General features: G+C 31.3%; 2 protein-coding genes across 2 annotated transcripts; one reads left to right on the forward strand and one right to left on the reverse strand.

Annotated features, from left to right (window-relative positions):
* Positions 1–11,924: 11,924 nt before the first annotated feature.
* On the forward strand, positions 11,925–13,230 carry LOC138905565 (uncharacterized). The gene has a single exon (XM_070194088.1). It carries the CDS (start codon positions 11,977–11,979, stop codon positions 13,228–13,230), a length of 1,254 nt encoding a protein of 417 aa, XP_070050189.1. The 5' UTR covers positions 11,925–11,976.
* Positions 13,231–14,348: 1,118 nt separating this feature from the next.
* Positions 14,349–15,892, reverse strand: LOC104114088 (protein FANTASTIC FOUR 3). The gene has a single exon (XM_009624450.4). The coding sequence runs from the start codon at positions 15,612–15,614 to the stop codon at positions 14,784–14,786; it is 831 nt and encodes a 276-aa protein (XP_009622745.1). The 5' UTR covers positions 15,615–15,892; the 3' UTR covers positions 14,349–14,783.
* Between the last annotated feature and the right edge of the window lie 273 nt (positions 15,893–16,165).

Below are 16,165 nucleotides of genomic sequence, written 5' to 3' on the forward strand. Positions count from 1 at the left end.
AACATCTCATAACAATACAGTTTAAAGCAGCAAAAGTAATAACTCAATAATAAAATGCCCAGCTCGTATAAAGTCCAGGAAAATAAATATTTTCTTTTCAATATTACAGTAAAACTCAACTCTTTTGCCGAAAGTCACCAAAAATATGAGTGAGTATGAAATCTGTGATTTTTCTCAAAAACTTTAACGACAGATAAGAAATTTCATTATCAGATGGCATGAGGAAAAATACTTCTCTATGCCTATATATCAAGTATGCATGTCTAATACAATGCAGCACAGTGATGAACTCATGTACTCACACTCTCAGAGTATTCAATGACTCAGTACTGTATATGGCCAATCCAGCCCAGGGAAGATCCATCCCATATATATACATAATAACTGACACTTAGTCACTCAGTACTGTACATGGCCAATCCAGCCCAGGGAACTCCATCCCAAATATAATAAATGATTCGGGTAAGATCCATGCCCAGGGAAATTATAAAAATATAAGGCAACACTATGCCCTAGGAAGTACATCCCAAACATAAATAAATAAGGCAACTCCCTGGGAAGTCCAACGCAAATATAAAAACATTTGCGCTCACTTTGGGGGGTGCAGGCTCTGGAGGGGCTCCTTCAGCCCAAGAGCTATATAAAGCCGATGTGGCCTACTGTGACGTGCAGTCCGATCCCATAATAATAAAGCCTATAATGCCTGCTGCGGCGTGCAGCCCCGATCCATATAATAATTATAAATATAAAGCCAAAATGGCATGTTGCGGCGTGCAGCGCGATCCCATAATATCCTCACAATAAGGCCCTCGGCCTAACTCAGTGATCAATTTCTCCAGTCTCTCAGACTCAAAATGTCATGAAATTAGACCAAAATGATGACGATGTATCAATAAATAACAACAGAGACTAAGATATGATATGAAATGAATGTATATGACTAAGTACGAAATTACAATTTAAACAAATAATTCAACGGCAACATGACCTCTGTGGGTCTCAATAATACTGGCATATAGCCTCATCAAGATTTTTAACATGATTCTCAGCTCGATTTCCTTAACACATGAAAGTACATGGACAATGCCAAGATTATTTGACTACACAATTTCACAGAATCAATTACGTCACAGTTTCTACGGTGCACGCCCACATGTCTGTTACCTAGTATGTGCGTCACCTCCAAATAAATCACATAACACGTATATTCAGGGTTCATACCCTCAGCTTCAAGTTTAGAAATGTTACTTACCTTAAACCGTGCAATTCTTTATTCCAATATGCGCTTGCCTCGCGAATCGGCCTCTGAACGCCTCAGATCTAGTCACAATTAATTCGATACAGTCAACACAAATTATAGGAATCAATTCCATATGAAAATACTAATTTTCCAACAAAATCCGAAATTCAACTAAAAAATCGTCACTGGGGCTCACATCTGGGAATCCGACAAAAGTTATAAAATATGAACGCCCATTCAACCACGAGTCCAACCATACCAAATTTACCAAATTCCGACATCAACTCGACCTCCAAATCTTAAATTCTTATTTTGAAATCCCTAGGCCCAAATCCTTGAATTTCACCTCAAAAACACGTAATCTAGTCGAAATACCCAATGATAATTCGATATTATTGACTATCAATGATCACAAGTGACTTACCTCAAGTTTTCCCGTGAATTCTCTTTGAAAAATCAGCTCAACCCGTGTTTAAAATGTCCAAAAATGAGAATCTCGGACCCCTCTGCTTTTTTGTACACTGCCCAGTACCTTCGCTTCTGCGGAATAATTAACCACATCTGCGGTTTTGCCCAGGCTGCCTTGCCTCCACTTCTGCGATCGCCTATCCACTTCTGCGGACTCGCTTCTGCGATCAATAAGCCGTTTCTGCGGCTTCACAGATGCGGCAAAAGCTCTGCACTTGCGCACACTGCCCAGCCCCTCGCCATGCCACATTTGCGATGCTCATCTCGTACCTGCGAGCAAAATTTCGCAGGTGCGATTGCACCAGAAGGCCAAAATTTTTAGATTTTTTCTTAAGTCCAAATTTGATTCGTTAACTATCTGAAACTCACCCGAGGCCCCTGGGACTTCAATCAATTATACCAATAAGTCCCAAAATATCATACAAACTTATTCGAGGAATCAAATCACATCAAACAATGCTAAAACCACGAATCGCACCCCAATTCAAGCCTAATGAAAACTAACAAATTCCAACTTCTACATTCGATGCTGAAACCTATCAAATCAAGTCTGATTGACCTCAAATTTTGCACACAAGTCATAAATGACATAACGGACCTATAAAATTTTTCAAAACTGGATTCCGACCCCGATATCAAAAAGTCAACTCCCGGTCAAACTTCCAAACTTTAAATTTCTTATTTTTGCCATTTCAAGCCTAATTTAACTACGGACTTCCAAAAAAAATTCCGGACACACTCCTAAGTCCAAAATTACCATACGGAGCTATTAAAATCATCAAAACTCAATTCCGGAGTTATTTTCATAAAAGTCAAACTCCGATCAACCCTTTCATTTAAGCTTCCAACATGAAATTTAGTCTTCCGAAGTAATCCCGAAACACCTGAAAATCAAAATCGACGATTCACACACGTCATAATACATCATATGAATCTATTTAGAACTTCAAATAATTGAAAGGAGCGTAAATATTCAAAACGACAAGTCAGGTCATTACATTTGTATTGTAGCCCCTCTTTGTGAATTGGTATTTTGTGTAATTTTGGATTTTTACATTTTGGAGGACCTAGATACTTGTCTTAGGTGCTAATAGCATTTCAAGGTTAGTTATCTACATTTTTGAATTTAAGTAATTTTAATTATTTTAATTGTATAAATTAGGGTTTAGTTAATGTTTAATTAAATTTAGGTGTATAATTATGAGTTGATGATTAAAACTTAAAATAAATTACAAGGATAAATCAATCTTATTATATGGCACTTCCAAAGTTGTCCAATGTAGTCGCCTTGTCATTGAACCTTTAGAAGAGTTCATAGTAGAGGTCTTTAGAATCTTATTATAATTGTTTAGCGTGTGACCCTTTGTCATTGAATTTTCTTTATCTAAAATACAAAATTATCCAACAATCATTAGGTGTTATTAGCCGCAGAAGAAGTGCAACTCATATATATTAAGCTAGTTCTAAATCTAATACTAAGTGTAATGTTACAATCTAAGCTAATTGAATTTATTTAGGGATATATATGAACTTTTAAATTACTTCTTTTAATTGAATTTTAAAAGAACTTATTTAGGGATATATGCGAACTTTCAAATTACTTCTTTTAATTGAATTTTAAAAGAACTTATTTAGGGATATATGTGAACTTTCAAATTACTTCTTTTAATTAAATTTTAAAAGAACTTATTTAGGGATATATGTGAACTTTAAAATTAATATAACATGTAATTTATTTGTTCTCTGTGTAGATGGAATATCGTAGTTGGATGTATAATAGGAATTATCCTAATGGTCGATTTTTGAGGGAGAAATATATAGAAGGGGTTAATGAATTTATTAGGCATGAAATGTCACTTGAACCATTTCAAATCGGAGGGATGATTAGGTGTCCTTGTGTGAAGTGCAAGTGTTTGTATGTTTTTAGATCGGAGGATGTTAAGACTCAAGTGATTGCTAAATTGTCCGGAAGTTCAACCCTTTTCTTAAGTAAGTGTTGACGTAAGATTAATTTACATGGACTAATATTTAATTTGGTTGATGCAACTAACAAAATTTTCAATGTGTCGGTCAGTGACTTCGTGAGTCAATTTGGCCATGATGTTGTATATTCTACATTTGAGGCATAGTTTAAAAAGTGTGTAAGTGCATATTACATACTTTCTCACATGTAAATATACATACTTAGTCACTTGTGAATATACTTGCTTACTTGTGATTTATTTAACACTACATGTAGGTCAATAATCCAAACAACAGTGTTAATCAATTTTTGAAAGATATATCTTGGGGACCTGCACCTACAGTTACAACTATGTCTAAGTATTTTGTGAATGGTTACAAATTTCACACCGAGGAATGCTCCAAATATAAAAAAGCAATAACATTGGGGTGTGTGTCAAAGGCGGTGAAGGTAACTAGGATGGGAAAAATGATTATTATGGTGTGATCAAAGAGATTCTACAATTATCATATTCAGGTTGGCCAAATAAGAAGATCATATTTTTCCTATGCAAGGGGTTTGGCCAACACCTAGAAGAGGTACAAATATACACTCGTAGTACAACATGATTGAGGTTAATAAAAAGAGGGAGTATGATCGCTATAGTCCTTTTTATAATTGCAGAAAAAGTTAAGCAAGTGTATTATGATCCATATCCATTGCGGAGGGATAAGGCTGATTGGTTGGTTGTAATCAAAACTAAGCCTGTTGGTAGGGTGGACGTTGAGAATGTGCTAGATGTTGCTTACCAAAACGATACCTCAAGTGTTAACCAAATGATGGATGATCAGTTTGGAAATGACTTGGAGCATCCTCAACGCATATTAGAAGAAGTTGATATGGAGGAAATAACAATCATAGAAAATGAGGACGAAGAATCACCTAATGAAAATGAAATAAGTGAAGAGGAAGAATTTTCGGACGAGGAAGGATACTTCGAAGACGACTAACATGTTAGTGTTTTCAAGCGCTCTCAACTTATATAGATTTATATTCTTAATTCTAACATTTTCTTTAATTTATGCAGATGACTGGTAGTGATCGAGGTAGGTCTAGGAAGGATAAGAGGCCTATTGATCATGATGATGGTGCTACACCCTCGCTTCCTTCCACTCCACACTTGCATCCCTCCGCTGTTGATGGATGGTAACAATCTTCTAGGCACACATCTTTTCCACCATATCTATCTACTCATCAGACTACCTACCATTCCCCATTCCCCGGTCTCGTGAGCCTTCCCCAGATGCTAATCCTTCTCGTTGTGATCATTCGAACCATGCCGACGATGAAGCTTCTAGTAGTGAAGATGGAGGTGATGCAATACAAAACACTCATTGAATGGTGTGTATTGCTAAACAAAGTATTGAATTTGTGGATATTTAATTGGAATAGTTTTGAATGATGATTGTATTGTTGATATTATTTTGTTATTGAACATTTGTATTGTTGTTGTTGTGGTTGGCGTTGTTGTGGTGGTTGTTGTTATTAGCATTGTTGTTGTGGTTGTTGTTATTAGCGTTGTTGTTGTGGCTGTTGTTGGTTAATTATTGTTGTTGTTGGTTAAGTGTGGTTGAATGGCAGCAATATAATGCTGCCATTATAGAATAATTATTGGTTGTAATTGGCAAGTGGTGTAGCTTAAAAGCATGCATATTCTGCCAGATTTTTACCCAGAAAACCGACCGACTGCGATCGGAATTTTCATATTAAAACTCAGAAATTCATCTTTTTCGACCGACTTCGCTCGATCTTTTCAATGTGAAATATGCAGAAAATAACATGTTTTTAAATTTATTTTTTAATTATTCCGGCCGACTTCGGCCGGGCTGTTAAGATTTAAAAAGAAATGCAAAATTATCAAATAATTATATTTTCAATCGAACTCGCTTGCTATTTTGAAAAATAAATAAAAATTAATTTAAATAATACCGACCGAGGTCGGTATATTTATTTTTCCAACAAAAGCTGTCAGTTAAAGTGGTCAACCAAAGGTTGAATTAACGACCGACTTCGGTCAAAAAATTGCGACCGTCTTCGGTCGCCACACCTTAGCGACCACTGTTGTTACGACGAATTGAAATCGGTCGATTTTCCTATATTTCTGACCGATTTCAGTCGATTTTTATGGACGATTTTTGCCAGTTTTGTAGTAGTGATTCCAATTATATATTGTCGTACCTAATAAAAACACAATGGTCGGCACAAAAAAATAAGGTTATTACAGATGCAGACTCAGGATTTAAAAATCGGGGGTGCACTTTTGGATTCAACCAAAATTTATTTTGTATATAGGATGCCCACTACTAATGTATCACTGTTTTCTAAATATATATACATATATACATAGAATTTTTGCCGAACTTTTCGGGTGTCGGTGATCCCTCTCGGTATAGCATAGGTCCGCCTCTAATTATTAAGAAGAATTAACTCAAATAGACTCTCACATAATCTCTTAAATTAAAAATAGCCGACCGATGTGTAATATATGTATCTTTCAATATATGTATAATTTATGTATACCCGCTAAAAAAATTAAATATTAAATATGACCGGCTATTTGTGTAACAATCGGTAAGATGTAAAACAAATTAATTACAAAATGAGTATCGCTATCACAATAACTAAGCTATACAGTGAGGATAACGTGAATACGTGAAAAATAGAGAGTGGAAACCTCGGCTGTGGGAGTTCAAATTTTCAAGACCTCGCGAAAATATTATTAACCAAATAGAGATTTATTTTTTAATTGCCAATACAGTTATAAATAAAAATGAAATTATTTTATGGAGATCTAAGGAAATACAGAACCTAGATAGAGTTTAACTTGGTAGGAGCTGTGCTTTACACCAATCATTTGACCGACATATAATATATGTCTCTTTTAAATGTAGACTCGAAAAAACCTTGTTTAAATCTAAATGAATCTCGCAGGAGATCATACGTGTACCTTTAATAAGAGGATGTGCCATTATTAAATTTAATAAGAGTTCGATCTTAGTTCATTGATAGCTATAAGTTTTTTATCCCGTTAAATTAAAGTAATTTATAACAAAAGGTAATTATCTATAGTAAGATAGCAACTTAAAGGATAAAATAAATAACGTGTTATTGAATTATAGTAATAGTACAAAACAAGCATTAAATGCTCGTTAATGCTTGTGATAAACCACTTTAATGTGAAAGATACATTGTTTAACTCTGCAATGAGGGATATATAGAATATATATTAGAAAACTTAAAAGAAATAATTAGATTAATTCCACTACAAAAAGAATATTATGAAAAAGCTTTTACATTTGATTAAATTATAAATAAAATTTCTAAAGATGGTATCAAAGACTAAGAAGACTAAGAATGGAACTAAGAATGGTATCAGAGCTATAGATTAAAAATGAACAAAGAAGAATTTGCTATAGATGAAAAGACATATGAAAACCAAGATGGACTGAAAATAAAAATAATATTTTCAAATTTAGGCAGAAGATATAAAAAAATAGGAGACCAATTATACCTAATGATAGAAAAAGAAACAGCAACATTAGAAGATAGCTTGACAGCCATGACAAGAATAAGTAAAAAAAATGAAGAAATTGATAAGAAAAAAGAAATTGAAATTATCAAAAATCAAGCAAACAGGGAAATACAACAATTAGAAGAAACTAAAAACACAAAAATTATAGCATTAGAAAAAGAATTAAATATGTTAAAAACACTATATGAAAACAAGCAAAGAGAGAAAAATAAAGAAATAGAATTAACAGATGAGATCAATAAATTTAAACAAATATTACAACCAGAAGAAATTCCCAGAATTGAAGAAATAGATAACAATATAGACGACCAAAAGTCGGAATCAAGTGAAATAAGTGAAACATATACAGAACTTTTAGAAAATATAGAAAAAATAAAAAATGTAGAAATAAATACAGGAGATGTAAATATGGAAGAAAAACCTAGTACATCAGGTGTAAAAAATCCAAAAGGAATAAACCCAAATTATTATACGGTTAACTATGAACAATTTGATAGAAATAATACGCTATGGGATAGTAGATTAAATAGAAAATGGACACCAAAACCAATATCAGAACAATATAATTTTTTAGATTTAGATTGCGTAGCAGATATAAATAAAACAATCCAACTATGGATAGGATATATATCTAAACAATTAGTAGATAATAAAATAGGAATGACAGAAATACCAGGATATATAGAAAGAACACTCATAGGAACAGTAAAATTATGGTTACACAATTTAACAAAAGAAAGTATAGATACCTTAAGAAGTAATAAAAAATTTAATGGTGAATTAGCAATAACAAATATAGAAATATTATACAAATATGAAATAGCCATAAGAAACGAATTTAGTAGTATGACTACAGAAATTGAAGAACAAAATAAGGAAAAACAAGTAAATAGAAACCTAATAACAAAATTAGCAATATGTAATATGTGCTATATAGATGAATATACTTGTGCATTTAGAGAATATTATTATAAAAGAACATATAATACAGAAGAAGGCAAAGAAATAAGAAAATTATATTTCACAAAATTACCAGAACCTTTTAATTCTAAAATAATAAAAGATTAGAATGAAGCAGGAGTAACAGATACTTTAGGAGCTAGGATAAAATTTCTACAACAATGGTTTGTACAATTATGTGAAAAATATAAAGAAGAAACAAAAATAGAAAAAATATTAATAAAAAACTTAAAATATTATAAAAATAAAACAGCACCACAATTTGGATGTACAGATAAATATAATAAATATATTAAAAAATGAAAAACAAAGAAATATAATAAATATAGATCAAAATATAAAAATAAAAAACCAAGAAAAAGATATTATATAAAAGATTATCAGACTAAAAGACCATTTAGACCAAAAAAAAAACTAACAGAATGTACTTGTTATAACTGTGAAAAATTAGGACATATAGCTAAAGACTGTAAAGCACCTAGAAACCTAAAGAAAAAGCAAATAACCAGAAATCATAATTGATGATGAAGAATATATGCAGATAGAATATATAGATTATGAACTAGATAGTGAAGATAGTATATATGAAATATCAGATACAGAAGATGAAATAGATAATGAAATAACTAAAGAGGATGATGAAATCCAATGACTGAAAAAGAAATAGAAGTAATAACACGTGAAGAATATAAAGATGAAGAATCCTCAGAACAAAAAATTATATTTGATAATAATATATTTGAACAAATAAAAGGAAAAGAATTAGACCTCAGTGTCGAAAAAATATTTGAAGTACCTACAATAAAAAATTGGTTCAAAAGACAAAAAGAAGAATACTACGTAGTTAGCCAAAAAGAACATATAATTGACTGTAAATATACAAAAGGAAAAGCCAAAATACCAATAATAAACAAAAGAATAATAAACAAAGAAATACAAGATATAAAAGCAAAAAACCCAATTAAATATGTACACCTAGGAGGAACTGAAATACTAATAAAAGTATGTTTTAGGGAAGGAATAGATACCCCTATAGAAATATATTTAGCAGATGATAGAATAATACAACCTATAGAAAAAAGCATAATAAGTGCAATAAAAGGAAATCTCATATATCAAAAATTTAAATTTATAATAAGTGCCAATTATTCAATAGCAATAAACGATAAGAATATAGATAAATCATTAGTATTATACTGGAAAATATCAGGAATAGAATTAACACCTGGAAGTAAAATATTTACAGCTAGATGTAAAAACTTATACGTCTTAACAACAAAACATAAAATAGCAGCAAAAAATAAAATTAATAAAATCAAAATAGAAAACCTGTTTGAAAGAATAGTTACAGTTATTGACAATAATGAATATAGCTATAAAGAAATTGACATGGAAGAAGATTTAGAAATAGTAAAAGAAAGATTAAGTACATCAAGTATACCAAACCAATTAACTTATGAAACACCAACATCATCAAGGATAAGTACATCAAGAAGAGAGTATATAATCCCAAAAAATTTAAATAGAAACACAAAAGAAAAAATAAATACATACCACTATTATATAACTGGAATCATGGAACAAAGAAAATATCAAATATTAATAAATACAGGACAAGAAGAAAACTATATTACAAGAGAATTAGTAACAGAAACTGAAATAATAACTACTGAATAATTATGCCCTGAATTACCTAAAGAATTAATAATAAATGAAGAAATAACAGAAAAAGAAATAATTATTGGAGGAATACCTCTAATAATACAATTCAAAATATATCAAGAAAACGAAAATGAAAATATTACACTAGGAATAAAATGGTTAGAAAAGGTAAAACCATACAGTCTAGGAGATAAGCAATTAACCATAACATACAAAGATAAGAAAATAATAATAAAAAGAACAGAAGAATGAAAATATATATACTCGCAAAAATCATAGTAGAAGGATATTATAATAGATACTATACACCAATGATAGATACATGGGCAGAAGCTAATATATATAAATATAATTGTCTACCTACGGATAAATGGGAAAAATTAAAAATACCTATGATAGTAACAGGATTTAATAATGAAGGAAGTATGATTAACTACAAAGCCAAGAATGTAAAAATACAAATATGGGATAAAATATTAATTATAGAAGAAATATATAACTTTGAATTTACTACGAAAGATATGTTACTAGGAATACCATTTTTAGAAAAATTATACCCATACATAATAACAAAAACACACTGGTGGTTTACCACACCATGTAAAAATAAAGTAGGAGCAAAAAGGGTAAACAATAAACAACGAAAAACTACAGAATGGATACGAGAAAGTGAAAAAATCACACAAAAATTAGAAAATATAAATAAAAATACAACTACCCAATTAGAAATTATCATATTTACAATAGACAAAGTAAAAATAATCCAGAATGAATTAGAAAAATTATATAATGATAACCCTCTAAAAGGATGGAACAAACATAAGACAAAAATAAAAATAGAATTAATAGAAGAAAATAGTATAATAACACAAAAACCCTTAAAATATAACTTTGATGATTTAGCAGAATTTAAAATGCATATAAAAGAATTATTAGATAACAAGTATATACAAGAAAGTAATAGTAAACATACAAGTCCAGCATTTATAGTAAATAAACATAGTGAACAAAAAAGAGAAAAAAGCAGAATGGTTATAGATTACCGAAATTTAAATGCAAAAACTAAAACATATAATTACCCAATACCTATCAAGATATTAAAAATAAGACAAATCCAAGGATATAATTACTTTAGTAAATTCGACTGTAAATCAGGTTTTTACCATCTAAAATTAGAAGATGAATCTAAAAAACTAACAGCATTTACAGTACCACAAGGATTTTATGAATGGAATGTTTTACCATTTGGATATAAAAATACACCAGGAAGATACCAACATTTTATGGATAATTATTTTAACCAACTAGAGAATTGTATAGTATATATAGATGATATATTACTATATTCAAGAACACAAGATGAACATATAAAATTATTAGAAAAATTCATACATATTATAGAAAGCTCTGGTATAAGCTTAAGCAAAACCAAAGCAGAAATTATGAAAAACCAGATAGAATTTTTAGGAATACAAATAGATAAAAATGGAATAAAAATGCAAACACACATAGTACAAAAAATAATCAATCTTGATGAGAACATAGATACAAAAAAGAAATTACAATCATTTTTAGGATTAGTAAACCAAGTAAGAGAATATATACCTAAATTAGCAGAAAATCTAAAACCTTTACAAAAGAAACTAAAAAAGGATGTAGAATATAGGTTCGATGAAAAAGATAAGGAACAAATAAAGAAGATTAAAATATTGTGTAAGAAACTACCAAAATTATACTTCCCAGATGAAAATAAGAAATTTAATTATATTGTAGAAACAGATTCGAGTAATCATAGTTATGGAGGAGTTCTTAAATATAAATATGATAAAGAAAAAATAGAACATCATTGCAGGTATTATTCAGGATCTTATACTGAACCACAAGAAAAATGGGAAATAAATAGAAAAGAATTATTTGCACTATATAAATGTTTATTAGCATTTGAACCATATATAGTTTACAATAGATTTATTGTAAGAACAGACAATACCCAAGTAAAATGGTGGATAACCAGAAAAGTACAAGATTCAGTTACAACTAAAGAAATACGCAGACTGGTATTAAATATATTAAACTTTACATTTACAATTGAAATAATCACTACTAACAAGAATGTTGTTGCAGATTACTTGTCAAGACAAAGCTACCCAAACTGACCCAGATAATACAATGGAAAATCTACTCTTAGCCATGACTACACTTTGTAAGAAAGTGGCAAGTATGGAAGAAGAGATACAGATAATAAGAAAAACAACTAGTAGTCAGCAGCATGACTCAAAAAATACGGAGATAAGACGATCGGAAGTCTCTAAAATTCCAGAGCTAGAAGGTGACGTTGAGAAACACCTAAAAACTCATAACAGTTTGTTAAGTATAGTTGCAGGAAGCAGCACAGCTAGCAGTTCATCTGCAAAGAAGAAGGAAGAAATTAAACCTAGACACACAAACATGAATATGAACAATTTATTTTCAAAACCATTCGTACAGAAAAATATCCAAAATACCCAGAACGAAATATTCCTACCACCACAGATAAATACCTACAAAGAAAGTCTGAACCAAGCCAAAAAGACATACAACCATATAACCCGTACATATATAGACAACATACACAAAATACAAAACTTTTTAAACAAAAACCCAAGATCCCAAACTACCCAGAATCCAAATGAAGATTATATTACCCATTATCTAACAGGATACAATAAATTAATAGCACTACCAAATACAAGTGCAAAACTAATAGCCACCTGCTACAATTATGGATTACTAGATACTGTATATACACAAACAGGACAGGAGATAGCTACCATACCGGAGTTACACAGAGCATTTATGCAATACAAAAGAATAACTAAAGGAACGTTATTCTATATACGATTTTATTCAGCTACAGCAGAGATATTATATGAAGAAATAAAGCCTATCATACAAGTTATCAAGATCGGACTTACAAGAGAAATGCTCATACCAGAAAGAATAGAAGAACAAAAAGAGATAGAAAAAGTAAATATTCCAGACTTTTATGCAAATAAAAGGATTATTGGAATATCTACTATACTAAATGAACTAGCAAACAATTACCTAAATCAGAATGCGATTTGGAGTTATTATTCAAGAGAACAAACAATGATATATTCAAATTGCAGAGAGATACGAGAAGCAGATATGGAGGAATTAAGACAATGGGTCTTAAGTCTTTTAAAACCAGAACAACCTACAATCACAAGAGCTATAAGGACGAATTTCATCTCTCCAGAACTGTTAACAAGATATTGCAAACTAATCAGTCACAAATACCCAGACCACATATGCTCAAAATGCAAAAGAGAAGATAACATTGTTCCAGACGTACAACTGGAATAATCGAGAAGAAGACGACAAGCTAAAACGACAAAAACTATGGCAGACAAGATAAAGTAAAAGATTTATTAGATTCTTTTCTTTTCTTTAATGTTATTTTATTTTTTGTAAAAGTCGTAAAGTAAATAGTTCTTTACTTTACAAAAGTAAGAGTCAGTTTCATGAACAGTAAAGGTCGTTCATGAATAGTAAGAGTCAGTTTCATGAACAGTAAAGGTCGTTCATGAATAGTAAGAGTCATTTTTGTAATCTTTAAATAGCCTTTCAATTATGAATAAAAAACAGGCTGCATCTTCAGGCATCCAAATACTTCTCTCTTCTCTTACTCTCTAGATATACTTAAAGATAAAAATACAGGAAAGCTATGGACCAACAAGAAGATATGAAAGCTATGAATCAACAAGGAGATATCAAGAACCTACAAAAACAGGTATGTCATATTATAATTATGAGTAGCTAAATTATTATATTCCTGATAATCTCTAATATGTAAATTATAATTATCCATCATATAATAGTACTGTTATAGAAATCATCTTGAGAAAGTTTGCCATGAAAATATGCTAAGAGTAAGTAAGCCCAGACTATGCATCCTAAGGTTGAAACCGGTAGGCAGAGAGGCCGTTTAGGGGAGTAAACAAAGTTGAAGCGCTGTTAGGGTAACTGATTGAAGCAGAAAATCATGGTAGTGACCAGAAAAGATGATCAAAATAACTTATTATAATATGATGAATAAGGATAATAGACATAGAGATTAAAAGGAATATGTTTAGCAAATCATATGATAAAATGAACACTTACTTAATAGATGATGATCTTAGCTATAAAATACTTATACTAAATATACTAAAAAATATTGATAATGATGTAAGAAGAATAATCTATGAGAAATTACTTACTTTTGAAATAATAGAAATAATGGATCAAAATTGGACAGAATTAATTATACCAGAAATAGACTTATATGAATTAGATCTATATTCTGATAACACATAATGAATAATATATATCTACAATATTGGCAACAAACTACCGACAGCATAAAACTACTGACAAATTTAGTAAAAACTAATATAGAAGAATACCAAAGAATCCAAAATATAGAATATATAGAATATATATTAGAAAGTTTAAAAGAAATAATTAGATTAATTCCACTACAAAAAAAATATTATGAAAAAGTTTTTACAGATCGCTGCAACTTTGGGTTCAACTGAAAATAGTTTTTGCTTTTCATTTAATTTCAGAAATGTAAGACTGATTATTCTCTTCTCTCTCCCTTCCCCAATACATCAGTCACCACACACGGAATACAAGACAGAATCCCAATGCTTTTCCCAATTTCTAGCAATTCGAGGCCTTTAATTTTATTTTAAAAAATATACGAAAATTCCACTAGCCGCTAGCCGCAAGCCCTCAATTCGAATTTCCTTCATTGTTTCCCCTGAAATGGCAGACTTGAAAGAAGAAAACATATTCACATGCATGGCCATGTATCTTTGTCCCCACTTCTTTTAATATAAAATAAATTTCTAATTAAAAATTAATTCACCTAACTAGCTAGTTGTGACACAGTGTTGCCTCCACACATGTAAATCATGGCGGTGGTTGTTATGACGATGATGGTGATGGCCACCGTAACATCTCCGAACACCATCTCCACTGCCACCGCTTGTCACCGGAAACTTCCACTCTGCAACCTTGTCTTCTTCTTCTTCAACTGTTTCAATCATCTCTTCTTCATCGTCTAGGTGTTCCTCTCTTTCCAGGGTAAAATCTTCGTTTTCCTCTTCTTCTTCATCGCGAATGAGATGTAATCTCAGCCGTCCATCTTGGCGGGAAGCAAGGAGAGTTTCGGGCCGACCAATTTTCACCTCTGTCAACTCTAACCTTCCATCTTTTCTCACCGCACGCATGAAGAAATTTGGCTTTCCGTCTTGGTTTAAGGATGATAATGGCGGCGGAAACTTCTTAATTTCTTTCTTCTCCGAATTAATTGATCTTTGCCAGCACCTTGAATTAGAATAACTAGCCATATATGATTTCCTAGAATTGAAATCATCTTGATCATGATCCTCAATTTGATCATCCACTGTCCTCTCATCGGAGCTCTCGAAACCTAGAGACTCAGTACAAGACATTAGTCCATCAACACTTCCACCAACATCGTCTAAGAACCCAATTCCGCCGGGATCTTTTTTCTCGCCGGCGGTGGTAGGCGGTGTCATGGAGGTGGACTCGAGGTAATTGGTTGGATTTTGAGTGTCAATTGAACCGCCGGTGAAAATATTTCGGCGAGGGAGGGAAAAGTCTAACACTGTTCCATTGTCTTTGGCGTTTGCTAAATTTAAGAAAGGGTGAACGTTTTTGTTGCAAAAACTCATCATATAATATAATACTATGCCTTAGCTTCGAAGATCGGATATATATAAGGGTTTGAAAACTAATAAATAATTCAAGAATAGAATATATTAAAATTCCTATATTTGAATGAAATTGAGAAAAGAAGAGATGAGGCACTAACGACGTCCGCACACTATAGATAGATAGGGCTAAAGAGAAGGACTATCTATATATGGAAAAGAATAATTTGGGGCAGACATTATTAGCAACTTGCAAGAGACTCGGAACTTGTTTAATTCAGCCCGCTATTCTCTTTACGTCTGCACCAATTCTTGGCATCAAACGACTTCATTCATTATAATAATAATTCGCGAGTATCTTAGTAGAATATATTTGTCCTTGTAAGTACTAAATTGAGCAATTTTTATCTTCATTTAACTTTTGATATGATATTACCGTCTCGTTTGGAAAAGTCTCTTCGAGTCCGGGCGACGTAACGTAATTCTAATATAAAAGTAATTTAATTTTTTCTTAATGAATTTAGAACCTCTATTGCACGTTGAAACTTCATTAAAGACAGATAAATACAAGATCA

Source organism: Nicotiana tomentosiformis, chromosome 1 (genome assembly GCF_000390325.3).
Source record: "Nicotiana tomentosiformis chromosome 1, ASM39032v3, whole genome shotgun sequence".
Classification (NCBI taxonomy): domain Eukaryota; kingdom Viridiplantae; phylum Streptophyta; class Magnoliopsida; order Solanales; family Solanaceae; genus Nicotiana; species Nicotiana tomentosiformis.